Source organism: Triturus cristatus, chromosome 4_1, assembly GCF_964204655.1.
Source record: "Triturus cristatus chromosome 4_1, aTriCri1.1, whole genome shotgun sequence".
Taxonomy (NCBI): Eukaryota; Metazoa; Chordata; class Amphibia; order Caudata; family Salamandridae; genus Triturus; species Triturus cristatus.
The window spans coordinates 304,738,834-304,758,840 of record NC_140585.1 but is presented as its reverse complement, the minus strand read 5'-3'; the positions used below and the strand labels follow the sequence as shown (position 1 = coordinate 304,758,840).

At 48.7% G+C, this 20,007-nt stretch overlaps 1 protein-coding gene across 5 annotated transcripts in view; it reads left to right on the top strand.

The window, feature by feature from the left end:
• Positions 1-20,007, top strand: part of HDHD5 (haloacid dehalogenase like hydrolase domain containing 5) — a 179,336-nt gene that overhangs the window by 86,523 nt on the left and 72,806 nt on the right. For all 5 annotated transcript variants that reach the window (XR_014981216.1, XR_014981217.1, XM_085652187.1 and 2 more), the window contains 2 exons: positions 232-325; positions 14,167-14,200. Coding sequence is in view for 3 of the 5 variants with exons in the window: in XM_085652187.1 (XP_085508313.1) it covers positions 232-325; positions 14,167-14,200 (128 nt within the window). In the remaining 2 variants the exon portion in view is untranslated. The remainder of the gene's footprint in view (positions 1-231; positions 326-14,166; positions 14,201-20,007) is intronic.

The following is a 20,007-nucleotide window of genomic DNA, read 5'->3' as shown; positions in this document are numbered from 1 at the left end:
CTGGAAGCTTAGGGTTGCCAGAAGTGGACCGATTAATCAAGTTGTAAGAGGTCCATGTTAATGCTTCTTATAATGTTTAGATATATTTGTAAAGGTAGCAAGTATATCTACATGAGAATAATGAAGTATTGTTAGCAGGATCCATCTCTTTGCTAATCGGTAAGTGGATGAAATGCTGCCTTACGTGCTCTTTGAAGTGATGTTCCTTAACTTCCCCCTCCAACTTTATAGTCTAGGTTTCCAGGATATTGTCACCATCGATGCCCTGAGGGAGGCGTTTCCCCTGCTGGATATGGTTGATCACAACCGCAGGCCGAAGGAGAAGGTACAAACTGCTGACACTTTGAACAAGAGACTGGGTTATTATTTTAGCTTTCTCCCATTTTAACATCCTGGCCACAGAACTCCATGAATCTTTTTCTAATGTGTCCTCGTTTGGGTGCTACTAAATACAAAATGTTAATGCTCTAGTTGTTCATCAGAAGTCTGTGCGAGGTCTTAGTAGAACACTGGGAAATTAACTGACCGGCTGCTGCTGCTGTTTGAAGTAAGTTTTAATTAGAATGTCAGACTTTATTCTCACATGGCTGAGGAAGATAGTGTGAATTTATAGAATATGTGCTCTCATTTTAGCTTCTGGGACACCTTATATAATCTCAGTGAGAAAATCATGAGAGAAAACCGTTTTCTCTCAAACATGGTTCATCAAACCCAGCAGAGGATCAGCATTTTTCACATGGTAATATCACCTTAGAACACACCACAGTTCCTACAATCAATTAGGCACCACCAGCAGTGATTTATATTGTTACTAAAATCATAAAATCTTGTGTAACTCTTTATATGTGCAACTTTTTGTGAACCTCAAAACCTGCCATTCACTACAATGTATTTTGAATGGGGACCATTTCCCAGAGTACTGTAATTGGCTGCCACAATATGTTGTCTATATTGTAGCTAGCCTATCGGGGGTGCCTTTGGGAACCCCCACGTACTTCTTCGGGTCAGAGTGTGCTCACCCTAATATATATATGCTTTTCATTCATTTTCCCGTACGCAGGTACTATGTCCCCTAACCTTGTAATGGCTACGACAAGATATTATTCAGGTTGTGGGCTGCCTAGCAGAATTGAATAGTCCCCTTTAAAGTGGCTAATAAGAGCATATCTGGACACCTGCAGTCCAGATATACATATTTTTAACCCCTTCATGACCATTGCGTGCACCTCTTTAAACGTGAATGTCTTGAAAACAGCTGAACTGATTTACACCATGTAGCAAAAAGTATGATTTCTGGGTAAAGATGTAGCTTTCTGTCAAATTTGGTTTAATTCTTTTTAGCCAATTTTTCTGTATTGTTGCCTAAAATTCCTGGGGGGAAAAGTGCCCCTTTTTAGGTCTCACCTAGGCAGTGCACATGCGCTGCTCTAGGATATGACCTTTAGAAATTGTTCAACTCTTTTCCACACACTTGTGCATGTGGCGGCATCCATCTTGTGGAAGCGAGCAGCGGCGCGCGCACGGGCCATCTGTTTTTGCTAATGAGCTTTCACGTTTGTTCTTTTTCGATCAACGGCGCGTTCAGGGGCCATCTGTTTTTTTGCCGGCTCGACATCCTCGCGCTTTCACTTTCGTTCCCAGACGTGCTGGTTCCCCTTAACTTTTGCCTCCTTGCTTGTCTTTCCCCTTAAATTTTGCCTCCTTGCTCCTTTTCTCCCCCTTTCCCCCCTAACTTTTGTCTCCTTACTCGTTTTTGCCCTTTCGTTTTCTCCCTGGCTGCTCTCATACCTCTGTGTGTTATTCATGCTGCCTTTTTTCCTACGATCTCTATTCCGATTACCACCTCCTGTAACCCGCCCATTGCCTTGTCCCCTCCCAGTAACCTATCTAATGCATTGCAGACCCAGCACAACCACATTGAGCAAGCTACCCCCACTGCTGCTGCACTTCCCTTTAACTTTTCCGTCCTTGGCCCCTTTTCCCACTTAACTTAACTTTTGCCTCCTTGCTCATTTTTTCCCCTTAACTTTTGCCTCCTTGCTTGTTTTTTCCCTTAACTTATGCCTCCCTACTCTCATTTCTCCCCGTGTTATTCTTGCTGCCCTTTTAACCCATGACTGAAATACCGCTTCCCCTCCCCGTATCCCCACCCACCTCCCTGCCCCCTCCCAGGAACCTACTTAATGCAGGCCGCAGTGCGAGCACATTGAGCAAGTCCCTGGGCCAGCTCCCCCGCTGCTACAGGTCGGCTCCTCTCAACGCCGTACCACGCATCCAGTCTGCCCTCATTTGCCGTTGGTTTTCCCTTAACTCTTTCCTCCTGCTTGTTTCAGATTCAGAGAAGCATGTGGAACCAGCAGTCCTTCGACCCAGTGATAGTCCACCGGCAGCGCTTTCAGTTCCAGCCTTACCTTACAGTTCCTCTTGTTAACCCTTTTCCTCCTCAAAAAGACTTCACGTGAGACTTTACTGCCGCTAAGGATTTTAAACTGCATTAAATCACCGCATTAACGAAAGGCTCCACTAGGAACCAGCCCAGCGCACTGTTTCCACAGTCCCTGGGTAGCAGTGAGGCTCCTCATACCTAGATCTGAACGTTTGAGTCGCAGTTTCCACACGGACCTCCGCAGCAAGTGCATTACCCCAACAGTCCATCTTGACAACTGTTTCTCCAAACTAGCCTCTCTGTTGAGGTTGTAACAAATGGGCCAAGTCACATACTAACTATACATGCATGCCGCTGGGACTGGGAGACCGACATACGTTTGTGCTAACACAAGTGAGTGCTTAATTTGAGCGGTTCTTGCTACTGGGGGCCACGGCACTCATTTTTGGGAACCAGCTGTTTTTTTCTCGGAAATTAGATGTTTACCGACACAGCAGAGGGAAACACACACAAAGCAGAAACAGGGAAAATACCCAAGGCGGAAAACCGTCACTAAGGGAGAAAATATGGCCCGCCACTGTGAGATATAGGGTAAGGGGGGAGTGCCTGTTGGTGAATGAAAAGGCATTAATTGGATTTAAGGCTGCACAGCCTTGGTATTTGGCGCGCAACATTTCACTGCACACGTAGCAGACTTCTGGGCAGTGTTTTGGGCACTGGCATTCATTCTTTTACAAATGAAGCACTGCACCAGCTGCTATATTGTCTTTGGCAAGGATGTGTACGTGTGGTTTAGGTTTAGGAAGACACATTTTTCAAACAAGATGGATGCCACATGGTCACTGGGCTCTGATACAACATGCCAAGTGGATTGCGAGCATCTCACTATGCTTGGAGCCTAGATGTGTTTGGCAGTGGTCGTTACCAGGCTGTGTCATATGCAGCAGCAGCAAACCATCTGTTTTTCAGTAACCACTCTTGAAACTGAGCATCCTCTAGGTTCTTGCAAATTAATTTGTCTTCCATATATCCTGAGAGGTACAGAAAGGATCTCAATCCACAGAAGCCAGCAGTACCTGCATAGAAACCTATCCATTATTTCCTTTTGAAAGTCTAGTTGGTCCATCACTGCTCCTCTGTAATTACAAAATCTCATTACTGCCCTACTTTAATTACGTATCATAGTGAAGTTGTGATGTCAATTCCATTCGTTTATTTCTGGCCGATGAATTACCTTGGGATTATTCTCGACAATAAACCTTTAAACCTTAGCGCGTAGGCAATGCCCCATAGAGCAAGGGGCAATGGCTTCTAACCTCACCTACCCTGTCACTGACACCCATGTGGAATATTTTTCTCTCTGTAACAATTTATATTTAACCAAGAGAGCACAACTGGTTCATAAGCAATAACATGCAGTAGGTTTGATTGCTATGAATACAGAAAATTGTAGAAGAGTAACAGTGGCGAAAGGGATGTTTTTCAACTAGGTTTTCTGGGTGAAAACAAGAGCAAAGCTTGAGTAGTCTATGAGGTCACTTAAAACCCCGAGGTGATGATATAACAGAGGTATGCGAAAACCTTAATGCAGAAACACCATTTACATCCTTACATTGACTTTTTATATATCAATGAGGTTAGATTAGCGGACACTTTATTTTCCCAATTTTATCCCCTTATTTTTCCAATTTTGATTTTATTATTTATTTTTCTATTTCCTTCTTTGTGGCGAGCCCAATGATGATCCCTCCCCATCATTCATTTTCTAGTTTATAATTGCTTCTTGCCATGCTCTTACAAGGCCAACTTTCTGACATCAAGATGCACTTTTGAAGCCATTCATCTGATCCCAGTAAGCATCTTCAATAAAAAATGTTTATAACTTTTTGGAAGCTACTATTCTATAGCATAGCCAATAGGCCTTGCCTTTGGGACCTTATGAGTGTTTAGCCATGCAACAGTTGATGTTGTTGCACCAAGGATATTGCGCTGGATAACTATACACTTATAAGGTCCCAAAGGCGAGACCTATCGGCTATGCCAATGCTGGTTTTGTCGGCCCCTGCTTGACAGGTAACCCTGAAACTTCGTAGTAAAGAGCTGAGGTGAATAACCTCTTTTTTTTGTGTGGTAAGTTTCATGAAGATTTGTCAACCAGCGCCAAAATTCTTAACAAAACAACAAACAATCTTCCTATGGAAAGCTTGGACTTCTGTGCTACCTCAGGACAGAAAATAATTTAAAGAAAAGGAAAATGTGGGGTGGGGGGTCCGTGGCCAGTTGGCCTTTCGATGGAGTTTGTTGCTCTCCGGCGGATTGGCTGCCCATGGGTGTTGGGTGCAGGACCTGCCCACATTTCCAGCCCGATGGCCAATGCCATGCACAGCCAAAGGTGGTGTGACACGGGGTTTGGTGCCCTACATCCAACCCTCAACTGTGCACTGTCAAAAGGTATGCTCAGTAAGGTAATATGACCAAAAAACCTCAGAAGTTTGCTAAAAAAAAGTCAAAAGTTAAAGTGACGTTATAGTTAGGTATGGTAAGAAGATTTTATTTTATATTTAAAAAACTTTAGAGTATGTCATGGCTACATGTGGCAAATGCTTTGGCATTCTTAAACTACTGAGAAGGATGTTTAAATGGATTCTACGAGCTTGGCGCAAAACCATAGTCCAGGCCCGCATAACAAGTAGACTAGAGTATGGCAATGCCTTATTTGTAGGCATGGGTGATTACCTTTTCAAAAGAATTCAGGTAATCTATAACACAGCAGCTAAATTAATCTGTAATATGGACAGGATTGGATCTGCTTCAGCGAGCTAATTTCAAATTCTTATGGTATGCTGATAAAGCTTTGCATAACGAGGGTCCAGAGATCCTACAAGCCAGGGTGGAATTTTATAAACCCACTCGCGATCTGAGATCACACAAAATGGCCCCAGTTAAAACCAAGCGTATTAGAAAAGTCAGATATGGCGGGCAATCTTTTTCATATTTGACTGCGGTTCAGTGGAATTTTGAACCTTTGGAGTTTCGTCTTATTGATAATCATACCAGGTTTAGAAAGGAAATGAAACCCTGTCTTTTTCCAGGCTAATGGACGGTACAATGTCTCTTGTTCAGTGTGATATCTCAGTGGTCAGTTCGGGCAATTACTCTGCGCCGTGACATCCCCTAGGGTATGAGTGTTGTGCTTTAGAAATAAATAAAATAAATAAACAAATTAGTGTGCCAGACCACATCTTCAAGCTACTTGCCTTATTACGAGTCTGCAGATAATATGCTCACAGAGGGGAGTTTTTGGTGAATTACTGGAGAGCCAGATTCAGAACATTACCCGATATCACCATCAGCGAGTAGAACGAAAACTCTATACCTCCAAAGGTCAAGACCCTGGAGTCTGCCAGAAAACTCCAAACCTGTAGAGGAAGAGCAGTGGTCAAAAAGGGACTGTTCATTTGAAGTAGAGCAAACAGAGAAAGGGAGAACTGAACCAGTGTTTGGCTTCTATAGTAAGGTTCTAAAGCAACCACATTCAATAACTGATCATACCACTGCTGACCCCATGAAAGAAATAGCAACCAGATACAGAATGCACTCACAGATGAAAAAACGAATTAAAAGTAACAAAAGGTCTAAAATTCCTGTTTCAAATCATCTGATTTGAAATCTTGAGCCACTGCTAGCATTCAGCCTGACCAGCAGAAACTCAGTGGCAGTTTCTTATTTATGTCTGCAGACAGGGGCGGAGGAGCTTTGCCCCACTTAAACCCCCCCCCCCCGTAACACCAGAGATGAAAAATAAAATGGTTTTATTTTTCATGCCCTGTCCCGAACAGAGCATCAAGACAGGGGTGAGGCCGCTGCTGACTGACAGCAGCATGTCACTCAACAGGGAGGAGGTTGGGCTGGCAAAGCACCGTTTAAAGTGCAGATGTATTTTAGGCCGGCCGTCTTGAGACGGCCAGACACACATCCACACTTAAGATAGCTGAGGTTGAGCAAGCCAAAGGCTCCAGAGCGCTGTGGAGCGCCGAGTGAGGCTGATCCCACCAATTCTACGGCTGCTCTCATGCTGGTGAGAGCAGCCCTAGGATGGACCAAGAGTTGCTGCTCCACAAGTGGAAATCTGTCCATCAGTGGCCCACCAGGTGATTGTGACAGTTGCCAAGTTCTAGCCACTGTTTGGCTAACATCACAAGATTTACCATATTGCATTGTGTACATTGATTTCGTACCCTGTGGTAGTATACTTGGACATTTCCACGATTAATGTACTGTGCATATTGAAACAAATATAAATGGTGTACTGTGCCAGGATTGTGTTGAGTATAAAAATAAAATAAAAAGTTTGTTTTTTAAAAAGAAAATCAGTAGATTTACATACCCAAGACCTCCATGCGAGGAGTTGGGGACACAGGCAAGAAAAACAGTCAATATCCCCACAGAGAAAATCTCCTTTCACGTTAGGGCCACTGATTTGCTGTTTTATGGAAACAAACTCCTGCTTTAGGACTTTGTATAAAAACCAACAGCAATGCTGAGCAGGGCAAAAACAACATGGCATTTCACTAATCCTAAAGAGGAGCTGCCAGAGTGGTCTAGAGCTCCCGCCAGGGAGGCGTTGATCTCTAACTGTGATTGGTTGTCCAGGGTCTAAATGACCCTCAAAGCCTTTAATATCCAGAGATGATCCTGCAGAGGAATGGAAGGTAAGTTCATGAGACCTGAACAAGCAGAACGTTGTGTCATCACTGATATTCTGAAATAGAATTGTACTAACCAGTGGCAAAGAAAAACAACCTCAATTCTCGTGAATAAATTAAGATAGAGCATGTTATACTTTGTGGAAAGACCAAAAAAAATTGCCTCAATAATGCATAACCTGGATCAGCAAGGGCAAAGCAGTGTACCATAAAACATGGGCCCAAAACCTGAAAATGATTTCATGAAAAGTAACAACACTGCAATCACTCCAACATCAATATATACAGAAAATCTGCTATCCATCAACATTGTTGAGGATGGTGAGTGGCCATGACTCACAAGAGAGATGGGGACAGATGGCTCATCATTCCCTCATATTAATATTGTATTTGTCTTAGTTTCAAATTTGTTTTTAAAGAAAAATGCATTTGAACATCTCATTGGAAATGGACTATTCTTTGTTCCTATGTGCTGCATGGCAGTAGCAGTAAACCTGAGACTGGGCCTCATTGAGAGGAATGCAATTTCCGCAAATCAAGTGGAAGGATGTGATAATAAGGGTATCTCCCTTTTTGTTGCACTGTTAGCTTAGAAAAGCTTAATTTCGAGCCTGCCTGAAGAAGTGACACTTGTCACGAAAACTGCAAATAAATGAAGTTGTTAGCCTAGTTAAGGTATCAATTAGCTTTTTTGTATAGTTTATATTTTGTTTGAATAACCTAGAACACGCATCCTCACCTTATATATACTCATACATGCAGGCCCTATTCCTAACCATCTGCCATGCACGGCCTTTGGCACCAGGGCACCCACTTATAAATAGTGGAGGCCCCGGGGGGATAGGGTCCCCGGAGCCAAAAGAGGCTCGGGGAGGGGTGCCGTGCACCCTCCCTCCCCTTTTAAAAAAAGCAGACTGCCTTGGGGCATAAGGCTATCAGGGCCTAAAGAGTCTTGGGTAGGGGGGCAGCGCGACCCTCCTCTCCTATTAAAAAAAAAACCACACCCTAGTAAGGCTTGGGGAATAGGGTCCCGAGGCCCGCTTTCCTTTTAAGAAACGGACAGCTCCGAGGGTTGGGGTCCCAAGGCCTAAAAGACGTCTGGGAAAGGGAGGTGTCACAGGGCCCCCTCCCTGTTTTCCATATTTGGTCCCTAAGGCCTACTGGGGTCCTACTCCCCTTTTTTATTGGATTTGGCCCTACGGGATGGGGTCCCCGGGGTCTATTTGGGCTCGGGAAGGGGGGCTTTGGCCCCGGGGAAAGAGGTCCCGAGGCCCAAGAAGGCTGGGGTGGAGGGGCTGCACTCCCCCCTCCTCTGTTTCATTGTATTTTGCTCCGAGGGATGGAGTTCCCAGAGCCTATTAAGTCTGGGGGAGAGGGACCCGCTACCCCCTCCCCTTTTTATTGGAATTCACCCGCAGGGATGGGATCCCTGGAGCAAATTAATGCTCGGGGGGCTGCACACCCCCTCCTCTTAATATACATGTTTTGGCCTTGGGCAATGCAATCTCTGGGACCTGAAGGCCAACCCTATGTTGTATACACTAAAGGCTGTGCGTGGCATATGGTTGACACCCTGCTGGGGGTTTGGCCACAAGGCCTGGCGGCAGGCCAAGTCATGTGGCCAACCCCCTCCTGAGCATGTCCAAAGACTGTGCGCAGCATGGGGGCTGGCAGTCTGCTGGGGGTTGGCCCACAGGGCCTGGCTGCAAGCCAAACCCTGTGGCCAACCATCCCCCATGCACATAGTTGTTGTTGGCTGCCTGTGAGGTGTTGGGGGGGTGTTTGCTGCAGAGCCTGTCCAGGCCCTATGGCCAATACCCTGCGTAGCATGTCCTTGGCTGGGAGTTGCCTATATGTATTGTAATAAAATATTACTTTGTGCTAAAAAAAATAGTAGTAATTAACTGACTCAACCAGGTATAAAAATAAAATCTGGTTCTGTTTAAAAAACAACAACAAAAGAAATTTAGAAATTCAGTGAAAGAAACAAAGGTTAAAGTGACGTTATAGTTAAGTGAATATGTCAGTGACAACATTAACGGTTTGAACTAAAAAAACACAAAAATTCACCAGTTATAGTTAGCAGAGATAACTATAACTTGCGCCCCACCATGTACTGCTGACCTCACATCACTCATTACAAGTTCTATGACATTTATGACATCATCCAAAGAGTGTGTTAGCTGGTTTTATAGTTTACATAGTGGTGGGTAACTCCCTTATTACTTATCTACCTAATTTTGTACAGCTTGTGACCAACTAATGGGTGTAAGTGTCTACAAAATGCATGAGCTCCAAATGCATCATAAGTGTGTAGAGGTATTAAACACGTTCTAAATCTTTGTATTGAAGAGTAACTCTGTGCAGGGGAAAGTTGACGTCTTGTGTTCGGCATGTTCTACACAAGTTGTTTGGCTTTGCAGAAAAAGTGTCCAATAGGGCAAAGATTCTACGTACTACATACTAAGTATTGTAAGCAGCCATGAATCATTAGGCAGAATTGTCTTAGCATGACATTTTCTACATAACATAGAAGACTGTGTGCACCAGGTACTAACCTATGTACATGTGCTTGTTTTGCTTCAGAAGATGGTTTATCGCTAAAGGTTTCATCACAGTATGAAGGTTGTAGGTAGTATAATTTTTAGCTTATTTAGACCTTGGTTATTTTAAGTGAATATTCTCTCTTTGGAGACGTTTTGCATATAGCGTACACTGCTCTTAGTAGATACTTTTTAATGCTCTGTAGTGTTATTCTCATGAGAGTTGTACTGTCTGCAAACAGTGTGATACAGAGTAAACCCTCTCCATATAGTAAACACTGTTTACAGTACCCATTTTTCTACTTATAGCCACTTAATTTCTCATTGTAGGTTCACTAACTGTTAGGGGTTTGATACAGGCTAAGACTGTCCATGGTAGGGCATTGTTAGAAATTGGGTTACTGGTTGACTGGGGTGTAAGCCCTGTTCAAACAGCAACCACCTGTGCTCACCTCATGGCAGGTTGGCACAGAGCAGCCAGGCGTAGGATAGAGGCGATATATGAAGTATTTGTGCAACACTTCAAACAGTAAAACAGTAAAAACACCACACAAAAAGATCCCACACCAGCTTAGAAAATAGAGTTTAATTTAATAAATGAAACCAGACCAAAATGACAAAAATCCAATCAGTAGAACCGTCATGATTCTTTAAAGAATAAACCTAAGCTACCATTATGTGTGGCTGTCTAGGAGGAATACACAAAGCCCAACTCTCCCCGAACACCCATTCATGTCACCCAGAGATAGGCTGCAGGTACCAAATGGCTAAGGCTTTTAAGTTGGGATTATAGAGAGACACCAAATATGAACTGGTTATCTTTTCCTATGTGGAAATTAAACTTATGAAATGTAATAAGTCAACTCCAATGTTATCGTATGAGAGAGATAGGCCTTGCAGTAGTGAAAAATGAATTTAAGAGTTTAACTATCAGGACAAGTAACATTTTTAAAGTACATGTCCTACTCTTTAAGTACATTGCAGCCTGCCTTCTGGGCTGTCCAGGGCCTACCCTTGGGTAATTGATATGTATTAAGAAGGAAGGTTTGGGCCTGGCAAAATGTTTATTTTGCCAGTTCGCAATGGCAGTTTAAACTACACACACAGGCTCTGGAGTGGCAGGCCTGAGACCTGTTTTAAGGGCTACCTATGTAAATGGGTGGCATATTTATCTAAAGATATATATCTCCAACCCACCCAGAGACAGCCAATTCCATGCTGCGCACGGCCGGTGGTTAGTCTTGCAGCCTTTGGTCGTGTGTGGCGGAGAGTTAGTCTGGCAGCCAGGCCCTGCTTGCAAATCCCTGCAGGCAGCCGACTCCATGCTGCGCACAGCCTTTGGCCGTGCGCAGCAGGGGGTGGACAACAGGGCTTGGCTGCCACCAGGCCCTGTGGCCAAATGCCCAGCAGGCTGCCAACCACACACAGTTCACAGCCTTTGGCATGCACAGTGTTGGGTTGGGCTTCAAACCCCAGAAACTCCATCCCTGGGGCCAAAACAAATATATTAAGGAGGGGGCATCCAGCCTACTCCCCAACCCATAACTGCTTCCGGGGATCCCATCCCCCAGGGCCAGTTCCAATGAAAAGGGGAGGGTGCCGTGTGCCCCCCCCCCAAGCTTTGTAAGGCCCCGGAGACCCTATCCTCTGGAGCATAATACAAGTAGAAATGAACAGGGAAGGAGGGAATGCAGCACTCCCCCTAACCCTTATTGGGTCTACGTACAATACAAAAGGGGAACAAGACCGCTTGGCCCTCTCCGAGCTTTATTAGACACCGGAGCCCCATCCCTGTGGCCGAATATAATTTCAAAAGTGGAGGGGACGTATGCCCCCCCACCTCCCCAAGCCTTCTTAGGCCCCGGGGACCCCATCAGCCAGGGGCTTTTCTTTGTTTATAAGGGGAGGGGGCTGCCCTGCCTCCCTCCCCAAGACTTATCAGGCTCCAGGGACCCCAGACCCCGGGGCCAAAGCTAATTAAGAAGGGGAGGTCCATGAGCTTTATTAGGCTAGGAGATCCCATACCCTGGGGCCCAGCATGTAATAAAGGGAGGGGTGTTCAGCCAAGTAATTAATAAAGGTAGGTGCGCCACGTGGCCCACCTTCAATTTTATTTAAATTTCGGCCCCAGGAGTTGGGGTTTCTCAGGGAGGGGGGCAGCGTGATCCCCTCCTGAGCATTTAGGGGCCCCTAGGACCCCATACCCTGTGGCCCAGTAATTATTAAAGGGAAAGAGGCCACGTGACCCCCTCCCCTCCCTGAGCCTAATTAGGCCTCAGGGACCCCAACCCCTGGAGCTGAAGTGTAGATAAAATGTGTATTTAGATATACATACACTCACACTCACACTCACACTCACACTCACACACACTCACACACACACACTCTCTAATATAATATATACACTAAATGTAACTGTGAGATAGTCACAAGGGTCTACATTGCGTATGGGTCAAAACCTAATAAATATAAAGGTTACCCTCTCGTATGCCAGAAACATTGAAAGGTTCAGCATTAGGTGAGGCTATTCTAGATTGTTCAGTCACAGGATTAGGGAGGGATTTTTGTCATAAGGTGGATGAGCTGTTGAAAGTGTGAGTGAGCACTTTCATGTGGTGTGGTGAAAGACTTTGTAAACGTTCATCCACTTGGGGACATGGGCCTGCTTTCTACTGCTCATTTCCTTACCTATTTGTAACAAACATGTATATGTTGTGTATTGTAGAGACCACTCTCTCAGAATTGTGCTATAATCATATGTCTTCTATAGAAGGATATATGAATATTATGTCATGCTGAAGGTGCCACATACCTAAAAGGAACACATAAAAGATGCTTTGACATATTTTTAACCCACTGTACCTATCACTGTAACATTGTGAAGGAGGGAATTCTGCTTTTGTTTTGCATGTGATCAGATTGCTGGGGTAGCTAACGTAAGGATTGTGGTTGAAAGAATATGAGATATTTTAGATATCAGAGTTCAGAAGAGTAGATTGAATTGGAATATTCTTTCATTCTCAGAGTTTAATGAGTTTTTTTTTTAACAAGCGATCACCACAATTACAAATGAACAGCATGTTTGTAAGATGGTTCTTAAGTCATCAACAATTTGGATTGAATTGGAATATATGTGTGTCTAGTGCATTAGGAACGTTATATACATGTTGGTATATTCAGCATTTTAAAGTTTCAGATTTTTTTAAAGAATGGTCTCCTTGTGTCTTTGATGGGTATGGATTATAAAACACGTGCAGCATGTGAGCTTTTCCATAAATTCCACATTGACTAGGTAAGGAGTGGGTTGAATTTGGCTGGATGGTATCAAGTATTTCAAAAAGACCTAGTGAGACAAGTGATTTCATTGGATAGAATAAGGTATACAGTGAACCCTCTTGTTGATTGGGGCTCCCCTTTTAGTGTGTTTGTTTCCCCAATCCAGTGGCACCCAACTTGCCAACCCCGGAAAGCCAGAAGACCGGGTCTGCCCTCTGAAGTAATGAGGTCCGTGGCCAAGGTGTAGATTCAAGTAGATTTATTAAGTTGTAATCACAAGTTTTGTAGAGCCTGTAGAGCAGCCCCACCAGGAGCAGCCTCCCTGCTGCTCAACCCAACTTCAACTGTCAACACTCACACCAGGCACCCAAACATTCCACTCACGTCCATCACACCAACATTCCACATCACACCAACATTCCACACGGAACACTCACACTGGCTGAGCAGCTAGGAACCAGGTAACATAGGAATAGTATTAACACAACAGCGAGATACTACACCCTCCATGTAACAAAAACATGTGATCCGTGTGCCAAGAAAACATTCTCAGGGAGTGTCCAGCATACCCAATTATCTCACTGGGATTTATATAGGATAAAAGGAATATATATCACAAGGTGGATCCATGCAATCTACAGAACCGTATGCTTCTAAAAGGCAATAAAGGAACACTGAGACCTATGTGTCCCAGTCAGCACTCCTAGAGAGCACAAATCTACAGGATAGGTTCCCTTCTTGCCAAGGCTCATCCCAACTAACCAATCTGGTTTCTTGGTGTGTGTACAGAGGTATGATTTCTCTATAGCACCCACAAGCATAGCAAGAAAACAAAACATAATGTACAGAGAGATAGAAGAGGGACGTAATTAGAAGCAGCACAGCACTCAAATCAGGAGAAAGAGACAAAAGGGATTTCCAGTTGAGCCAAGGGCTAAAAAGGTTTCCTGTTTTCCGGACATGGCTGACACCCATAAAGTTTGGACTGTGACTAGAAGAGACAAAGCAGTGGTTTTTTGCCTCATTTCCTCAAGCTGCTCTTTGTCCTCACAGTGGTTACAAAGTAAACTCTGTTTGCTGTTCCTGGTTGCTAATGTATGTCTGGCTAGAAGGAGCACGCTTTCAAGAAGTACATTTTATTGGAAGCACTTAGGCCAAGACAGATTGTATAACAGTAAACAAGATCTTTTGTTGATGAACAGATAACGTGAGCCATGACAGGAGCAGTGATGTATTCCTCTGTGTTTCTCATCAGCCTCCTTTGACCGTGGACTTCTCCCCCATTGAAGGTAAGTGTGAGAAAAGGTTGCATACACTTAATCAACAACTGATAATTAACACACTGTATCTATTAATGCATTTCACTGTTCATTATGCACATGTTTGGCTTTGTTACCTCATTCCATTTATTCTTATGCTTCACAAATCAAACCGGTTTGCTCAGAGATTGGAATTATGATTTGCGTGATGAATACCACCTCCTCGCAGTTTTATCCCGATAAGTTCCAACAATTAAAACCTGCTGAAAGTTAGTAGGAGAAGAGGCCAAGACAAAAAGGCAAAGCACGTGGAATTCGGTGTGTTAAATATGATACTGCCTGTTATGCCTCATTTGAAAGTTCAATACTTGGAATAAGAGGTATTGCCATATCCTGGAAATATTTCACAACACAGTAATATTATTGGTTTTTACCTATGTCATAAATACCCTACCTTATTCCCCACAACTTGTAATCAGGGCCATAGTAGGGTTGAAGAGTTCAACTGAGTTAAGGCCAGTGGGATCAAGAAAGGAAATGAACGGCCCAGTCTTTGAATGGTCCCCCTCTTATTGGTGAAATACCACCATAGCTAACTTGGCTAGTCTGGGGGGTCCTAGAGGGCCCACGGCAAGATGGCCGAACTGTAGTTCAGCTCAGCCGGCCGTGAGTACAATATCCGCCATCATCCTGCACAACTGCCATCATAACGCCGTGATACTGGGAGATAAGCCTCCGTAAACGCTGAGGACACGCGTAGCAGCCTTAAAGTGCCATCGGAGAGCCCACGCTGCTGCTGCTAACTGTATCCTCGTCAAGATGACCGGGCCAATGGCGGCCGTCTCGCGGTAAGACCAGCGAGTGAGAGGATTGAGTCAGCGGGGACCAGTGGTAGCCTCACTGCCCGCAGGTGAGCCCAGTGAGGATAGCGGCAGGCCGTTGGTGCGGAACACTCTACTGTGCTGTGCGATGGGCCTGTGACTGTGGGGCGCCATCGCGGCCGCGACTGTGACACTGCCGAGTGGGCTGCACTGACTTAGGCGCGCCTCATGCTGCCAGGCCCCAACACTGAGAGCTGCGCTCACCGCTACGTCCTGGTTGCGAGTTGAGGCCCCTTGGGCAGCCGGAGCGCTTTACTCACCGGGGCGGTACTGGGAACACCGGCGACGGCCCATCTGAACCTTTAGTTGTCGACTCCTGCATGCCTTAACCTGTACGGCACTGACGGGACTCGGATCCCTGCTGTAGTGTTCTTCGGTGGCACGTGGGGGGTAGGGGAGGCCTAGGGGCATGGGACAAATAAGGACACGACAGCAGGGGTTACTGTGTGGGCCGAAGACCTCGAGCGGTCTCGCGCCCCTTTATTTATACCGTCGGGCGTGCCCGCCCTCCGGGTGCGTGGATGCGTGAACGGCGTGCTGGAACGGGCCGGGTGGCTCCGTTACCACATCCCTCCAATCTTTCAGATACAGAGATCATTTCTCGCTGGACAGTTCAGTTCTTGCGCACACCACGCAAAGTCTCTCAGTCTCTTACTAGGGGCCGGGTTTGGCCGAAGTCCATACGGCCGACTCCGTGGAACATCTCCTCGGCCATTGGGCGCCTCGGCCTCGGCGGGGGCCCCGCCTTCTCTCTCGTTCGCCCCGGGCAGTGGGGGTGCGTTCTGTGACGGGCTAGCCGGCAATCCTGGTGAGCCGCCCCCCTCCGGGGCCTCAAACTCTTCCTCCTCCTGGTCGGTCTCGGGGACGCCAGATGTTATTCGTTTGAACCAAGACGCATTTCGCGTTACCGTCCGCGTCCCTCTCCTGGCGGACACCATGGTGCCCCGCACTCCGGTCACTTCCCACACCTCCGGTTCGAATGGGGTACGATACTTCCAATTCGGGTACCGGTCCTTCAGGATGACCCTGTCTCCCACCTGGAGACTCCTCCCCCGGGCTCTCCTCTTCAGACTGGCTTTCTCGTTGGAGGTCCGCCTTCTTCCTTGCGCCGCCTCTTGGTCTAGCGGCGTGGGCAGCCACACATGACTCGCCGGGATATTGTCCCTGGGGGCCTTCTTGAACAGAAGGTGCGCTGGCGCACACCTGGTTGTACAGTGGGGGGTCCGCCGGTAGGCACTTAGGAACTGCGAGAGGCACTGATCCGCATCTTCTCCTTGCTCGACTCCAATTCTCAGCGCCCGGTTCATCGTGCGCATGAAACGCTCCACTTCCCCATTCGCCTGGGGCCACTGCGGGGTAATCTTCCTGTGTCTGACCCCTCGAGCCGCAAGGTATTCCTGGAACTCTCGCCCTTGGAACGGGGGCCCGTTGTCCGATCGGACTTCCTCAGGCAGGCCCATCATGGCAAATATGCGATCTAGCGCCGCTCGCACCTGGCTGAACGCCGTCGATGACACTACTTCCACCACCGGGAACTTGGAGTGTGAGTCCACCACCACTAAGGTGTGTCGCCCATCCGGGAACGAACCAAAGTCTATACTCAGCTTGGACCAGGGTTCCAGACAGGGTTCCTCCGTGATCACTGGGTGAGGCGTCGGTTCCCCCCCCGTGATGTTGCACGAGTGACAGCTGCGGATGGCTTCCTCAACCAGCGCGTCCATCCGCGGGAACCACACCTTGCTCCGCAGCCTTGCCTTGGTCTTGGAGATGCCTTGATGCCCTTGATGTGCCAACCTGACCACCTCTCCTTGGAGACTCATCGGAATGACGAGGGTTGCTCCTCTCAGGACCACCCCGTGCGGCCCCTCGCTGAGTTCACTCCGCGCGTTCCACACCTGCTGTCGATACACTTTCTCCTCTTCGGTGAGGGCCTGCACTCCATCCAGGAAGTTCCGCCAGTGGTGGGTCGCCAGCGTGCGCTTCACCTTCACGAGGCAGTCGTCCAGTTCCGTGGCTTTGCCGATGTCTTCCAACGTGAGTGCCACCGGGCATGCAGCTTGCGACACTAGTCGGACGAACTCCTCCGTCTCCGCCTCCTCCGCCTGATCAGGGCGCACCGGCTCCGGGTGGCGGGACAGGAAGTCCGCTGGGTTGCTGGCCCCGGGTCGGAACACGACCTCAAATTGGTACGCTTGTAACTGGACCGCCCATCTCTCGATCCTCGGGGGCCCTAGCCTCGCCGTGCCAGCGAAGAGCGGAACCAGGGGCTTGTGGTCGGTGACCACCCGAAAGTCGTGCCCATACAGGTAGAGATGGAAATGTTGGCAGGCCCACTTGATGGCCAGCGCCTCCCGCTCGATCTGCGCGTACCTCATCTCCGTAGCCGTCAGAGCCCTGCTGGCATACGCGGTCGGGACCCATTCTTTCGCCTCCGTCTCCTGCATCAGGACTGCGCCCAGCCCCACGGGGCTCGCGTCCACCACCACCTCTGTCCGCCGGTGGGGCCTGAAGTACGCCATCACCTTGTCATCGATCAGCGCGTCCTTGACCGCTTGGAACGCCATATCTTCCTTGGCCGTCCAGGTCCACGGATGACCACTCTTCGTGAGAAGCCGGAGCGGCTCCGACAGGGACGCCAGATTGGGAATGAACCGCCCGCAGTAGGTTGCCATCCCCAGGAAGCTCCTGACCTCGGTGGCAGATGTGGGCCTCGGGGCAGCGCGGATCGCTACCGCTTTCTTCGGATCCACTCTCAGGCCTTCCCTCGAGAAGATGTAGCCGAAGAATTCGACCGACTCCTGGTAGAAGGAGCACTTGGCCTCGTGAAGGGTGAGTCCACTATCCGCCAGCCGCTGCAGCGTGTCACGCAGATGTCGATGGTGTTCTTCCAGAGTTCGTGAGAACACTAGAATGTCGTCACTTAGGTTGATGACTCCCTGGAGACCCGAGAGAGTCTCCCGTATGGCGTTTTGGAAAACTTCGGCCGCTGACGAGATTCCGAAGCTCAGCCGCTTATACCTCCGCAGGCCAACGTGGGTGGAGAAGGTGGTAATGTTGCGGCTGTCGGGGTGGAGCTCAAGCTGGTGGTACCCCGCGTTGAGGTCCAATTTTGTGAACCACTGTGCGCCGTTGAGGTCGGCCACAATATCGTCCATGGTGGGCGTGAGGTGTCTTTCGCGCTTGACTGCCTTGTTTGGGAGGCGCATGTCTACACACAGTCGGATGGCGCCGGGCTGCTTGGGTTTGGGCGCCACGACCAGGGGGGACACCCACGGGGTCGGACCCAATACTTTCTCAATCACCCCCAAGTCTTCCAATTTTTGCAACTCCTCTTCTACCTGTGGGCGCAGGAGGAATGGTATTCTCCGGTGACGCAGCGCCATGGGCCGGACCGTCGGGTCCACGTGTAGTCTGAACTGCTTTCCGCGTAGGCATCCTAGACCTTGAAACAGCATCGGAAAGTCCTTCAGTATCTCCCTTGCATGCAGATCGTGCACCTGATTTGCGAAGAATACCAGCGCCAGATCTTCGGCGGTGTGGCAGCTCAGCAGGGTGCCCCTCTTGCCTTCCGCCACGTGGAATGTCGTGGCCAACTTCCGGCCTTCGCTGACGACTTCAACGTCGATCACCCCTCGCAGAGACAGTGGCCGGTCACTGTCGTACGTGAAAATTTGGGCTTTGGAGGGTCTCAGGGGTGGGCGTGGCGACAACCTCTCATACTGGCAACTGTCCATGACGTTCACCGACGCCCCCGTGTCAATGAGAGCACTCACCGGGGACCCGGCCACCATGATGTCACACATGGGCGGCGGTCTTCTCCTCGTGCCTTCTCGGCCTACGAACGACACGAAGAAGACTTCCTCTTCTTCTCCCTCTTCATCGAACTCTGGCTTGGAGTTTTCACGCAGGGCGGCGGATTCCTCCGCGGTCAGTTGGTGTACACGCGCCGTTGCCCCCCGTGGGCCGGAAGCACCACCGCGCCCCCTTCGGCCACCTCTGCAGACCTTCGCAAAGTGGTTCGCTCGGCCACACTTCAGGCATGTCTGTCCCATCGCGACGCACCGGCCGTCAGGTGGGTGACCCAGGCCGCAGTTGCCGCACGTGCTGCCCTGTGGAGCTCTCGCGGCTCCTCGCTGTTGATTCGGTCGCTTCTGCAGCGCGTCCACTCTCTCTTCCTTGACCACTGGCGGTTTCGGGGCAGTCGCCGGCCGATTGAGGGCCGCCTCCATCGCATCCGCCCGAGCATTGGACAGCTTGTGAGACCGGCCTAGGACCAGGATGTTTTCAAGGGTGATACCTGGCTCCCGCAGGATGAGACGTCGCAACGGGACCGACCTGCACCCTTGTATGAGTTGAGCCCGAATCTCTGCCCTCTGGTCTGGCAGCACACAGGACAGCGAGAGTTTCCGCAGGCGTGCATAGAAGACGTCAATGCTTTCGTTTTCTTCCTGTCGCGCCTGGCGAAGCTTAAACCACTCGAAATCGGGGCTCGTTTGGGGATCAAAATGGCGGTTCAGGGCCCTTATGGCGCCCGCATAGTCGTCGTCGTTCCCCCGGTCCGGCAGAGTTTCGAAGAGGTCGTACAGCTCTTCACCCCCGTAGCACATGAGGAGAGATCGTTTGACCGTGTTGTCCGTCTCCCGCACTCCGACAAAATAGTGCTCCAGCCGTCCGATCCATGACCGCCACCGCACTGCCGCCGTGGAGGGGTCCGACAATCCGCTGAATGGCGGCAGCGGGGCCACCGCGCTGTGTCCAGGCGCGGCGGCCGCGGGCTGCGCGGCGGCTGCCGGCGGAGGCTGCTGCGCCGTGCCACTTCCGCTGGGGGCCGGGGTCGTCATGTTCGTCACCCTTCACTGCTCGCGCCCCCAGACCGTCGCTGCGTGGCAGGTGTCCAGGCGAGACCTCTGCTGCTGCTGGTGCTGCGCGTGGGCGAGACCTGCGCTGCTTTGGATG